This window comes from Orbicella faveolata, unplaced genomic scaffold (genome assembly GCF_042242905.1).
Source record: "Orbicella faveolata isolate gen_17 unplaced genomic scaffold, um_ofav_v1 contig_13, whole genome shotgun sequence".
NCBI classification, from domain to species: Eukaryota; Metazoa; Cnidaria; class Anthozoa; order Scleractinia; family Merulinidae; genus Orbicella; species Orbicella faveolata.
Genome location: NW_028301540.1, coordinates 4,126,157 through 4,140,000, shown reverse-complemented (window position 1 = coordinate 4,140,000; position 13,844 = coordinate 4,126,157). Strand labels below are relative to the sequence as shown.

General features: G+C 47.9%; 1 protein-coding gene and 3 pseudogenes across 1 annotated transcript; 1 reads left to right on the top strand and 3 right to left on the bottom strand.

The window, feature by feature from the left end:
- Positions 1-3,547: 3,547 nt before the first annotated feature.
- On the top strand, positions 3,548-5,090 carry LOC149114673 (uncharacterized; annotated as a pseudogene).
- A 1,416-nt stretch (positions 5,091-6,506) lies between these two features.
- Positions 6,507-7,571, bottom strand: LOC149114672 (uncharacterized; annotated as a pseudogene).
- A 1,542-nt stretch (positions 7,572-9,113) lies between these two features.
- Positions 9,114-10,188, bottom strand: LOC149114671 (uncharacterized). The gene has a single exon (XM_089284133.1). It carries the CDS (start codon positions 10,139-10,141, stop codon positions 9,125-9,127), a length of 1,017 nt encoding a protein of 338 aa, XP_089140259.1. The 5' UTR covers positions 10,142-10,188; the 3' UTR covers positions 9,114-9,124.
- Positions 10,189-11,676: 1,488 nt separating this feature from the next.
- Positions 11,677-13,453, bottom strand: LOC149114670 (uncharacterized; annotated as a pseudogene).
- Between the last annotated feature and the right edge of the window lie 391 nt (positions 13,454-13,844).

Sequence of the window (13,844 nt, the reverse complement as noted above, 5' to 3'; positions counted from 1 at the left end):
GAATTAAGGCTCTCCCCAACTTATCACGCCTTCTTTAGTTAATTCGGATTCTTTTCGGTACAAGCTAGATCTACATAAGTTTATAGCATTTGTCAGGCAGCTCTCTGGTCGATAGCTGGTTAATCTAGACTAAAATAATTCTCGATCGATTAAACACGGTTTTGTCTGTTCAGAAATTATTACTCAACGGAACAGCTTTTGCTGTTTGCCAGTTGCTGACTACATACTGCACTGTACACAAATAAATTTATCTGAGTTAGGGAACAGTACTCGTACACTCGTAAACGTTTTGATGGAAGTAATGTCGATCATGTTTTTCGCGCCAAAAATTTACGCTGTGATTCACATTCCTGCAAGTGAAACAAGTCGACCTCTCGCGGCTTACGTCGCTCGCGCTCGCCCTCGCGACTTCGCCGCTCGAAGATTACCCTCTCGCCGTCTCGAGGGAGATAAATAAGTCAAGGATTATGAAAAGGTCGACTTGTGGGAAGTCTAAGAAACATGGTCGAAATTAATTTTCTTCTAAAAACTCGATCTCGCTATTCTGTAAGGAGTAGTATATAGGGAAGTCGACAAATACCGTTTCGAAGAGGGAGAAGTATTTCCCCGTTTTACAACCCCCAGCTTTAATTCCGAAGCTCACAAGCTCGCTTCGGAATTAAAGCTGGGGGTTGTAAAACGGGGAAATACTTCTCCCTCTTCGAAACAGTATTTGTCGACTTCCCTATATACTACTTACAACTACGGGGAAGGGGAAGGATACCAATTAGAAACAAACGACCCCGCTGTTATACCGCTCGAACCTAAGCGATGCTTCGAGCAACAAACAAGTGTGCGTGGTTGATGCGTAGCCGGAAAGAAAGCTGCGGAAAGAGCTGTGTCGGCGCTTATTGCAGGCAGCACAACTATCAACTCAAGAAAGGAATGAAAATGCCAGCTCCGTGTAGAGGCTGCGGAGTCGGGATTTTGTGTGATTACCGTCTATGCATTCCATGCGGCGGGAGCACGCTAAAATAGCGGCTTATCCGCAAGCGCAAAAAAGCAAAGAAAACTTTTGAACTGTTTTGCTAGAGCTGATGTCAACCCAATTAGAGAAATGAAACCTCTTGTTATATCACAAGTCACTATGTCTTCCATTAACCAAAGGTTTGAAGAAAGACTGGAAGAAGAACTTGCAAAAATCGATCCAGCAACGTTGCAGTATTTAGATCAATTACTTTCAGAAAAAGAGCCAGCGGTTAGAAAGATTGTTCAGAACGTGCTGAATGAACCTATTTCCCAAGAAACGCAGAAGAGTTTGCAAAAACCTTTACTTCCAAAACCTTACCAACCAAGACCCCCCTCCCCGGCAAAGAAAGGTGAGAAAAAAATCAAGAGCTTCTGAGGGAGTACGACCCTTTCCCTGCGCAGAACATCCGAACAGTGACAGAATGAGATTCTGGACCTGTTCGATGATGCAACACATGAGGGGGGAGAGAGTAAAGGGCGGCGTTATATTCGATGGCGCTTCATCAGAGGTCTGAAAAAAGACCTAACAACAACCTTTATGGAGAAGATACGGGAAAACGTAAGCACGGCGTTTTATCTGAGGCATGTTTTCTCATATCAGTTACGCAACATTGAAGATGGAACGGTGATTCTGTGCTACACAAACCACGGCTCACCTTGGATAAACAGACTGGAAGAGGCAGAAGAATGACTTAGCAGCCAGGAAAAAAGACGCATTGAGCTTGAAAGCGTTGTAAGGCCGAACACAAAGTGGGTGTTTGAAAGCTTTTTCGACGTTGACCTGAAGGTTGTGCTTGACAGGCAGCCGTTGGTGGGAACAGGCCCGTTACCTGACTGGCTGCGCAACCTTGCCCATAGCCGGGCAATGGTGGCGTTGGACACGTATAAAGACAACCTGTGTCTATGGCGTTGCATCGCGGTGCACCGAGGAGCGCGTGTAGATCGAAGCACAAAAGAAGCCAGAAGCTTGGCCCAGAGTTTCTACAAACTCAAAACCATACCTGCAAACTTCGCAAAAACGTCTCTAGATGAGTTGAACAATGTTGAAGCCCATCTGAATCAGGGCACCGCTGTCTCAGCTTGGTTCGGAACACGTGTCTACGAGCCTGAGCGCAGAGAAGATGGAGAAGTTGTATGGTATCTCAGAAGAAACGCGAATCCTAAGCTGACAAACATTCTGACAATCGGAATTTATCAAGGGCACGCCTTTGTGATAAAAGACATCGCAAAGCTGGCAAAAACCTATGAATGCGGGCATTGCCGTCAGAGATTCACACAAGCAGGCAATCTCAAACGGCATTTCCAAACCTGCAGTGCAGGAAAAACGGTAATCCATTGCCCGGGTGGAAAAGTCGAAGCCCCGCAGACAGCTTTCGATAAAGCGATGTACCCAAACAGCACAGCATCCAGACAAGCGCTGCTGTGGCTTGAGCGAGAAGCGAAGCTACGGGGTATCCACATTCATCACGCAAGATGCGGGCATGGGGGGGAGAGATGGCTAGCGCGTGAAAGCGGAATGAAGAGCTCGCCTGTCGACGGGTACAACCACGAAACGAGAACGGTGTTCCAATACCACGGCTGCCCCTTCCACGGATGCCCAAAATGTTTCCCGCACTATCGAGAACAAAGGGTTATCAAAAACGGTAAAACAGCTGAAGAACTGTCCCAAGCCACGTTGAACCGTACAGCATTTCTGCGGGAGAGCGGCTACGAAGTAATCGAGGCATGGTCTTGCGAAGTTGGGCTTCTTAAGGGGGAACTTCCGCGGGCCGAAACAAAAAGCTACCCGCACGCGATCTTGTACGATTTCGAGGCTTATGGCGATAAAAACTATCGGAAGGAAGCGACGCTCGCGCTCACGATAGAAAACGCGCACGTGCCAATTTCGGTGAGCGTTGGCGACACCCTTGAAAGAGAGCCCACCCACATCTATGAAAGAGACCCCGCGGAGTTGGTCCGCAAGTTTATGGAAGAGCTGGAGAGACGCGGAAAAAACATCCTGGCCCAGGTACGAGCGGAGTTTGTGCCAGAAGACGCGCACCTGCTGCCAAAAGCGCAGCGACAAAAAAAATCGATGAATGGTGCAACCAGGGTCCTGTCGTCGGGTTCAACTCAGGAAGTTACGATCTGAATCTGATCAAACACCACTTCGCGGGCCGCCTTGCTGAAACAAGTCAGTGTGGCAAAAAACGGGAACAAAACCATGTTCTTGCTCACCTGGGGATTCCGTTTCCTTGATATCATCAACTACCTTGGGCCGGGGACGAGCTATGACAAATGGGTGAAAGCCTACGGATGTAAGACAGTGAAATCCTGGTTTCCATACGAATGGTTTGACACCCCCGAAAAGCTTGATTTCCCCGGGCTACCAAAATACGAGGAGTGGTATTCGAAGCTAAAGGGCGGATACGTTCTCACGCGGGAGGAATGGGAAGGGTGTCAACGAGTGTTCAAAGAAAAGGGCATGCGCACCTTCTCGGACTGGCTGCGTTACTACAACAATCTCGATGTGGCTCCCGGCCTTGAGGCTCTGGAAAAGATGAGAAACTTTTACACCGAGAAGGGAATCGACATTCTGAAAGACGCTGTCGGCATCCCAGGCGTGAGTTTACATTACTTGCTCCGGGGAGCGGTTGAGCGTGGTGCGGAGCTTTACATCCCGGGCAAAGAAGCGTATGCGATGCTGAAAGAAGCTGTTATCGGAGGGCCGAGCCTCGTTTTCACAAGATACCACGAAGTTGGTGTTACAAGGATAAGGTCTCATCAACTATCAGAACCGTTTCTTTGCAAAAATATCCCTGGTTATGACTCCAACGCCCTCTATCTTTCGACCATGCTCAGAGAAATGCCTTGCGGGAAGGAGAGGGTCGTGCACTACGACGACGAGTTCCAAGCGGAGGCCGCTCTTGTACTAACGCACAAGCTCAAAGAAGGAAATTGATTCGGATTTGCCGAAGTCGACATCGAGATTCCAGAGCTCTTGCATCCAAAGTATTCGGAGAAGTGTCCTTTCTTTTACAATAAAAAGGTCCCTGGCAAAGCTGTGCCGAAACATATGCTCGATTACTTAACTCGAACCGGCAGAAAGCGCGGAGACGGAAAACAACTTGTGGGGGCGCTGTCTGCAGAAGGGTTGTTGGTGTACGCCCCTCTGCTGCTGTGGTACGTGAACCACGGGGCGGTGATCACGAAGGTTTACAGAACAATCGACTACCAACCTGCCAAGATCTTTCCCTGGTTCGTGGAGCAGGTGACGGAGGCGCGCCGTACAGGAGACGTGGACAAAAGCAAGGCGCTGCTCGCTGAAGTGTTCAAACTGCTGGGAAACAGCGCGTACGGGAAGCTCATTGAAGCTTTGGAGCGGCAAACAAACGTGATTTACACCAAAGACGAGAAGGTGGTCGACAGAGCATTGCGAAGCGCGTATTTCTCTGATCTTGAAGAGGTCGGGGAGGCGTATGAGTTGGAAAGCCGGAAGCCTCGGATCACAATCAGACGGCCATTTCACGTTGGAATCGCTGTCTATCAGCTGGCGAAGCTGCGGATGTTGGAGTTCTATTACGACTTTCTCGACAGGTATATCGACCGGAAAGACTTCGAACTGATACAGATGGATACTGACAGCCTTTACATGGCGATATCTGGCGATCGACTCGAAGACATTGTTCGGCCGGAGATGAAGAAACAATTTGAGGCAGAAAAACGTAAGTGGCTGTCATGGAACAAGTGGAGCAGCAGGACTCCGGGCCTATTCAAGATGGAGTTCGAGGGCAGCCGGATGATTGCTCTGTGCTCTAAGTGCTATTTCGGAGACGAAGGAGAGTGTGGTGAAAAAAATAAGGTAAGCTACAAAGGGATGTCGAAGAAGCAAAACGGGATCACGTGGCAGCGTTTTAAGGCAGCGTTGGAAGGCAGCAAAGATATGGCAACCAACAGAGGTTTCAGGATGCGGGACGGGCAAATGGTAACTTACGAGCAGCAGACGCTGGGGCTGAGCGCGTATTACGACAAGCGGTGGGTGCTGCCCGATGGGATACACACCGAACCAATCGAATTTCACATTTAGTTCACGTCAGCCGGAGGAAGAGTAGTATTTGGAGGGACAACGAGCAGTTCTTCACGCACGAAGCCGCGCTTGGGACCGTCGCGCAAATAGTAGAGAACGGGTTGATCCGGTTTGGTGAAAGATCTTTCAATGCTGTAAACTTTCAAAGACCAGATTGGGTCTGTGGCTCTTTTTACACCACCTTCAAGCTCGCCGGGCTGGTAGAGATAACGAACTTGGACAAGAGAGGGGAGTATTTTTTCGTTTTTTCCAACAGGCCTTGAATAAGGTGTCGATGGCCTTGCATAAACAGATTTTTCTTTGATGGCAACGGCGGGTTTCTTGCCGATAAGGCTTGTGACCTCGTTGTTCAAAGCCGAAACAACTTCTGGAAGTCTTTTCACCCAGGCAGTGGACCGTGGTCCCTCAGGGAGAAGCATTTCCACGGCGTAGTGGTGCCCGAACAAGCGCTCAGCCAGGGTGCGGTTGAAACGTTCAACAATGGCCTTGTCGCGGTGAATGTCAACGCTCCCGCGCCGGATATATGTTTTGTGCTTTTCCATCTCTTTTGTGAGAGCGCCCATGAATTCGCGCCCGGGGTCAACCTGCAGCATTTGGGGCCATTTGAGAGGCCCGCGCTTGTAAATCTTCTGAAAGGCCTGGGCGACCTCATCAGAATTTTTCGAAGTCAGGGGTTCGGCCTCTTTGTAGCGGCTGGCCACGTCGACAACGGTCAGCGCATATTTGAACACTTTGCGGCCACGAGGTAGCTTGTCGTGCGGCAGAAAAAGAAGGTCCGCCTAATGGACCTTGTTGGGTGTTGGAACGTCGAATTTCGGCCGAGGAATTCGCCTCGGAGCGGGGAGGAATATCTCCCAGAGCGCTTGCCTGATCAGCTACCTTTTTGCGGTTTCTTCAGGTACCTTGGCGGCCTCGGCTAATTTTTTTATCGCGGCGATACCTTTTCAGTAGCCCCCGGGTCCGTAGTATATCTTTGCTAGTTTGGCGTCCATAGCGTTACTATAAGTAAGGTGTAAAAATGTTTAAAGGAACCGGAAGGCCGCGTAGCCCAGAGCTAGCGCCCCGGCGCACACGAACATGAGTTCGCCATTTTTCTGCTGCTCGCTTGGCTGATAGAAATCTGAGAACTTGGGCTCTTTGGGGGGTATCATGTGTTCGTCAGGATGCGCCTGGTTGTAGAGTTTGAAGGCATAGTCAGTGTTGGTGAGGTTCTGCTTGGCCTCCGCCTTTATTTGCGCGTTGGTCGCAATCCAGTCGAGAAGATGGGTGCGGTCGCGAGTGTATTTGGCGTAAGCCGCTTGGTATGCCTCGAGAGCTTTGTCATGGCGTTTTTTTTCTTCAAGCGCAGCTTTGTCGCCCCCGCCAAGCGCCCTAGCCAATTGCCTCCGATAAAAGCCGTGGCGTTCAACACAGCCCCGCCAACCATAATCGCGATGCTTGCCATGGTGCTATATAGCAGCGTCTTTTTTTTAAATCATCAATTTCAAACGCTGTCGGGGAAGATTTTTTGGTCCTCGAGGTACTTTTTGAGAGCAATGCTGCCCGTCACGACGGCAGTGAACTTCACGTAATTCATCGCACTGCTGCTGGGATCAGAAGTGAAATTCTCTTTTACAACCTTTTTTGCGGCCCACCCGATGCCAGCGGCCAAGCCAGTGAGAGTAGCGGCGTCCATGATGGTCTTAACAAGCTTGTTGTCTGACATGATAGCGGTTGATATAAGTAAAAACAAAAGTTTAAAATAAATTAATCTGTCTTTTCCGCTTCCTCTTCTTCTTCTACTTTTTCTCTTCTTTTTAATATTTCTCCTATTCTTCTTCTTACTTCCTCTTCTATTCTTCTTTGTCTTATTTTTTCTTCGTCCTTATTGTCAAATGCTGCTCTCAAAAAATTGCAGGCACATACGTGACACCAAAAGAGGTGGCGAAAGTGATTAGAGCCTGTGGAACGTTAAGTTCTGGCATCGTGATATAGATTACACTCAAAACTTTAAATCATTTTTTAAAATCCTTTTGGCTGTGTCGCGCGAGCGGGTTCTGGCTCAACATGCGGGGGCTCAGGGGCGGGCTCAGGCGTTTTTTTGGCGAACGCGGCTTTGAGCTCTTTCCGTTTGTAATAAATCCCGACCAGTGAAACGACTATGCTGCCAACAGCAAGCCATTGGGTGGTGCTGAGGCTGCTATTTTTTTCACCGCTGCACTTTGGGCTTTCGCCTTCTGCAGTCGAGGCTGGCTCGGGAGCCGCTGTGGTGGCTTTCACCTTGTTGCTTGCCATATAAGCCTCAGCTGCTTTTTTCTGTTGCTCCCGGGCCAGCCGCGTTCTTTCAGCAACAATTTTTGCCAGCGGCCACACGCTTGGGATTTTTTACGCGAGTAGTTGAAGTTGTTGCAGTCGGAGTTGTCGCTTGCTGTGTGATATCGGCGGCAGGTGCTGCCTGGGTCTCGCCCTGTGTATGCGCCGTGACGGCAGGTGCGCTCTCGGATTGTTCGGTAGACATTCTGAAACAAATTGTATTCTAAGTAAATGAAAAATGTTTAAATTAATTAATTTTTTTTTTGTCAGCACTCCCCTCAGCAGTTGTTGATGATTGGTGACCAGTCATTTTGCAGTTGCTGATCCGGCTACTTCATCAACGCCCTCAAGCGGATAGCCGTATTCATCACGAGAAGGGTGGATCTGCTCCGACAACTGTGGACTAAAATCAATATGTTTTGTGGTGATGAACACCGCGTTGGCCGCAGCAAGAAACCGGCCGCACTTCAAAGCGAGGTTGCCGGCCAGATTGGAGAGCTCTTTGTTTATGATGTAGTCGTTTCTGAGCTCTTTTTGGTAAGCGTCGATGTATGTGATGTTGACGGACATTCCGACCACTTTGGATACAAGAAAAATGAAGCTGTCGACCAGGTTTTCTGTTGTCTTTGAGCCCACGTACGTCTCGTAGCGTTTGGTGTATTTCTCGACCTCTTTGTCGCTCAGGCGCTTCACCTGCTCGTGGGTTAACTGCACTCCGTTGGCCTCTTTGGCTTTGCCTGTGGACACCAGCACGGCCAGCTGCTCACGAAGAGCAGGAATGTCAGGTCCTGGGGCGGTTGGAACTAGGACACCTGCTGGACCACTCGGCTCGGGCTCGGTTTGAAGAAGGTTAATAACTTCTGCTAACGCGACCTCTTCTTCAGCCATTGTGCAAGGCTATATACAGCTTCCATTTTTTTATTCAAAATGTCTTATCCCGTAGGGGTGGCGAAGTGAGAACACAAGATAAGAGAACTTTCGCTCTTTCAACTTTGAAACCAGACCTTTGTACTCATCCAGGGAGAGTTCGCCGGCGTAATCATCAAAAATGACTTTCGTGGTCTTGGCCGAGGGGGTGTAAAAGAGACCGATCACCGCCACGTTCTCCCGGAAGGAAGCTGTTATGCCGGTCATCTTCTGGGTCAGCACCCAAACGCTGATGCCCATATGTCGAGCGGAAAAGGCGAGATTCACCAGCTCGCCTGTACGCCCTTTCACATCTTTTGAGGCTGCGCAGTCATCGAGGATTATGAGCGTGTTGGTGCCCTCGAAAAGCCATCTCACGAGCTTCAACCACTTTTCCACGTCGTGCTGCTCGCATACTATCACATCCATTCTTGGATCGTTTTCACCAATTCGGTGGTAGGTCTTGTTGTGTGCGAATGTCGGGCAGATGAGCACGATGTAGTCGAATTTGAAGCGGAAAGGGCGGTAGAGCTGGTCCACCACAAACCTTGATTTGCCAGAATTAGTCGGACCCACGATGAGAGCGTTGAATGGAATCTTGCTTGGGTCCATGTTCATATTAAAACTGTACAGATTCTAGCTGTCTGTCCATAATGTTGAACTGGTAGTCGGAGATTACAAATACATGACATTTCACGTCGCCTGAGCCCTCGGCTTTCCGCTCAATTTCCAGCTGGACACCGTCCGTACTGTTCACAATCCGCGTGCCGCTGCCGTGCATTTCTTGGTCCGCCATGGAGCGCATGTCAATCACAAGCCCGAACTTATCATCGGTGTAAAATTTTGTCATATTCATGTGCTCGGTTTTATTTTTTCTTTCACAAACAAGTTGCGGGCCTCTTCCCACACGTCCTTGCCTTCGATGCCGTTGTTGTAAAGCATGTTGGGCGCGCCGTTGACCGTGACGCTGACTTTCGTCAGATCCGGGAAGATGAATTTTTCTGAATCTCTGGCGCCCCCATCATACGGCTCGATGAACGGTAGGAGGAGGGCTTTTAGTGACCTTCTTTGGGCGTTGACTTTGACGTTGATCCTCGTGTCAGTGTCTTTTTTGAAGGCCACCTCTTTGTCATGCATCACGTGGTCGTAAGTGAACTCTTTACCGCTGGAGTAAACGCTCCGTGCCTCGTCTGCCAGAGTCTTGCTGCGGATCATTTTGTACTCGAGCTGGATGTTTTTCAGCTTGTATTTCAGCTGGGTTGAATCAGAACCTCTGACCACGTGTATAGCTTCGGCAAGTTTTACATCGAACGTGAGGTCGTTGTAAAGGGCCTGGGGGTAGAAAACGCCATGGTTGGTTAAGATCTGATGGTCAAGCCTGATCCGGTACTTTTTTCCGTATACCTCGTTCAGCTTGTTTTCAGCGTCGACGCCCGAGGTTTTCTTGTCTCCCGCGTCTGAGCGGATCTTGCATAGATCCTCGCTCTGAATCCATTCGAGAATCCTGTTGTCTCGTTCTTCCTGCGAAAGAAAAAGGTCTTCGAAAGTTTTGTATATGTCATGCCCAACCGTGTCTTGCAGGATAGTGCCTGCAAACTTCACGACCAGCCTGTCAACGAGTGCTCGCGTGACGTTCTGGACAAGGAAGTTGTTGGCGTGCCCTCCAGAAAGGTCGATGTCAAAGACGAGCGCTAGCGAGCCCGGCACCAGAACCTCGTTCTCGTTCAGCTTTGGCACGGAAACATACAGCGTATTGCCGGGGTTGGCTTCAGAGGGGGTAAAGGTGATTCGATTGACCTCACGCTTGGCCTGCATGGCGTGTAATGTCTTTTTGTTGTACCTTGGGCGAAGGTTCTCTGGCACTGACATTTCGTATAAAACACCGGCGATTATTTTTCTAATTTAAAAAAAAACAGGCTTGAAATATATTGTTATGGGAGAAGTCGAAGGGACTAGCTTTGAAAACCCTGCTTTTCACCCAGACGATTGGGATGACGATGATGAAGGTAGAGATGCCAACGATACGACTCCTTTCTTCCCAGAAAATGCATCCACGCCAAATGGTAAGGAAGAAATTCCAATGAAGACAATGCAGACTGAAAAAAGCGGGTTGCCTGAAACTTCTTATGCGGAAACCCCTTTCACCGGGGCTCAGACCCTGAGTGAACAAGCGTGGGTTGTTGCAAAAGATTTCTTCCCGGACATGAGCTCAAGCGTGCTTGAGGTTTCGTACAGCTCAAAGGGGAAGCTCCAACTCAAAATGTTTGGAGCTGGCAAAAAAACGTATGACATGTTTACCAGAGGCAAGAGCACGGGAAAAGATCGAATTAATCCAAACCTTTCGAAAGAAATAAAAACTGCTCTCGGGGCTTCCAAATACGAGAAGGACCGACAAACGATAATACGATACAATACGATACAATACAATATAATACGATACAATACGAGGCTTCACAGAAAGAAAAAAATAAAAAATAAATGGATGAAATTAGAGAAGCCATGAGAAAAAAACAACAACAGGTCGAAGATCTTGAAAATGAAGAGGGTTCACAAGAGGAAATTGACAAACTGAAAAGAGAATTGATAAGTCTTGAAACAGAACATCAAAAGGCAAGAAGCAAATATGAGGGAAGTGTTCAAGCGGCAAAAGATAGATCAATATCGGAGGAAGATATTCAGGTTCTGGAAGATTCGATTACAGTAGATGTAGCAGAAAAAGAAAAAGAAGATGCGCGCGAAGCTCTCAAAGCAATAAAGAAACGAAAAGAAGCCCTTGATCAGATAAGGAAGTTTGAATTCAGAAAGTTGCTGGATAATGAAGAAACAGACTTTAACCCCGAACGAAAACAAGAAGCAGAAAAAAAAAATTTCAGATATTGATCAAGAAACAAAAAGACTGGACGAAGAAGAAAAAGAGTTCCAAACAATACTTGGTGCGAGAAATGAATACATGGAAAAAGAAATGAAACTTCTACAAATTGATAAAGAAGAACTGGAAAAGGCGCAGGAAAAAGACCTTGAGATTATGAACGATAAAGATGCGGTGCCTTACGAAAAAGATGCGGCAGAAGAAAGAGTAGACTGGCGTGACAAAGAGATCCGTCGAGTTGATGCCCGGCTTGAAGAAATCGGGAGAGATGCCACTCAGCTTGAAGATGGAGAGAAGACTCTTTGGGAAAGAGTGAGAGACTTCTTCCAAAAATATGGCGTGACGGTAACAGCAATATTTCTTGCTGCAGGGACCACAATCGGAGCTGTCATCGGGGTCCTTACCAGAGGTTTGAAAGCCACCGGCAAGGCTGTGGGAAATGGGCTAAAAGAGCTCGGCAAAAAAATCGCTTACATACTGCTTGGGCTCCTCGGGGCAATCGTGAGCTTTCTATTCAAAGCTGCGGGCCAAGTCGTCGGGTTTCTGGCCGAGCACACCTGGCTGCTTATTCTTGCCGTGGTGGCCTTTTTGTTTGAAGAATATTTTAAGAAGCAGCGTTAACTTTACCGCCAAGCCATGAACAGCAAAGCCGATAATCCTACTACGCCGATAATGACAGCTGTTTTGTTTATTTCGTGTTGCGGTGTTTTATCTGGAGCCTTGGGCTCTATTTTTTGTGCCGTCGGCTGTGCTTGCTGAGTTTCGGTAGAAGATGGTTTTTTTGATTCGGCTGTTGCGGCTTTGTGTATCGGGTTGGACGGATGGCTGTTGAGAGGGTTAATTTTTGACGGGCCGCCTGCCATGAGTTTGAGCCCAGCTTTTTTTGTCTCCGGGTTTACCTCGTTGTTCACCCCAAGTTTCATCCCGGAGACCGCTTGTTTCAGCTTGTTGTTGTAACCGATTGTGCTTTCTGTGTTGATTATCATTTGCGCGGGCATAAGCCAGGCCATGGGGGCTACAGCAAGATTGAGCCTGACCTTCGCTTGATCCACCGTGAGCTGGTACCTTTGCACGCTCTTAGCCAGGTCGGGTTGTCTGATCGCGTCTTCCATCAGAACAAGAAACTCGCTCTGGGCTTCTTTTGCTCGGCCACCAGAACCGAGAATGCTGCTGCGGACGTTGACTTGTGCGCCCAGGGTGCAGTAAACGAAAGCCTCGATTGACTGGTTGATTCTCGATAACCCCACCTGCGTCAAACCAGATGTTGTGTTTGGCGCGAACCAGTCATACTGGGCCACGGCATCAGGTTCAATGAAAGAAAGCAGATTTCCTTTGCTTGCCGCACCGCCTTCATCACTGAATTTATAGAACCCTCCTGGATAAGCGGTTCCTGTTTTCAACGGCCCGTGCCCTGTCACGCCAATGTATACACTTCCCAAGCCGTGGTTTTTCTCTTGTGTGAAGCGAAAATCGCTCGAGGGGTCTATGCCGAACTCGTCGCATATCCTTTTGTACGAAGCAACGTCGTAATGATTATTCATTTGGCTGAACGTCGGGTCTCCGGGCAAAGCGCTTATGCTCTGAATACCTCCTAGCTGGTACAAAATGCGCCTTATCGTGAAATACACATGGAAGATATAAAAAGCTTTTATCTGCGGGGGGAGATTTACACCGCTGTCAAAGATTTCACTTGAAACTCCACACCCTTGTGTCGTGCAGAAAACAGCGAAGTTTAGCTGTTGCGGCTAATATTTCATGTCAGGCCCCCCTAACCAGTGTTTTGATTCGGTTCCAGAAGTATGCCTGAGTTTGGTTTCTTGAAATATTTCTCTGAATTTTGTCGTGAAAAATTTTTTCAGGTGTGACGTAGATTTTTATTTCGACGTTGAATATTTTCTTCAAGCTTGGCGCTTTGCCGTCGAAAGGTACCGCAGGGATGGGCAAAGAAACTTTTGAACCAAGCGGCGACAATTGGTAAGGAAAACGCCCGCTATCTCCCAAACCAAGCGCTTGTTTCATTTCCGCGCTCCAATACCGCCTGTCTGAACCGAAGACGCTTTGTAACGAGCCGTCGCTTTCTTTGGAAAACACCTCTGCGGTTGCGTTGTTTTTCTCGTCGATGCTTTCTTGTGAAACGAACCGGCTTTTTTCCGCTTTTGGAAAGTGGTTTAAAAAATTTGTCCACGCCTTTTTCTTCGCGGCATCCGCTTTTTTCACAAACTCAGGGTCTTTCCACAAATTCGCCATCTTATTTGGACACAATTTTGTTTGTTAAATATAAAATGGTTGTTCTCACTATTGTCACACAGGAGAACGGAGGGACTATCTATTTTGAAGAGCCGATACCGAAAGTACATTTCATGAAACTCATTTCTTGTAGTTTATTCAACAGCTGGGACACTTTGAAAAAAGAAGGTTCAGCCTCCTTGGGAGATAAAGACAAAGATAGAGCTTTGTCAGTTAGTAAATTACCCCCAGGGCATTATAATTTAGAAAGCTTGGCAAAAGAAATAAACGGTCTGTTCGCAAAATATTCATATAAACTGGAGACAGAAATAAATCAACCTGTTGGCCAGCTTGTAATCAAAAATTTTGGGTTAAAACCGATAGAACTTGATCGTGATTTAGCCGGTTTGCTTGGTATTGGGCGAAAGTTGAACTTTATAACATTCGTAAAAAGGCTTACAGCTCCAACGACATATT

What these genes read in the sequence shown, in the direction of transcription:
- LOC149114671 (XM_089284133.1), bottom strand. Translation starts at nt 10,141, where the DNA reads ATGTCAGTGCCAGAGAACCTTCGCCCAAGGTACAACAAAAAGACATTA.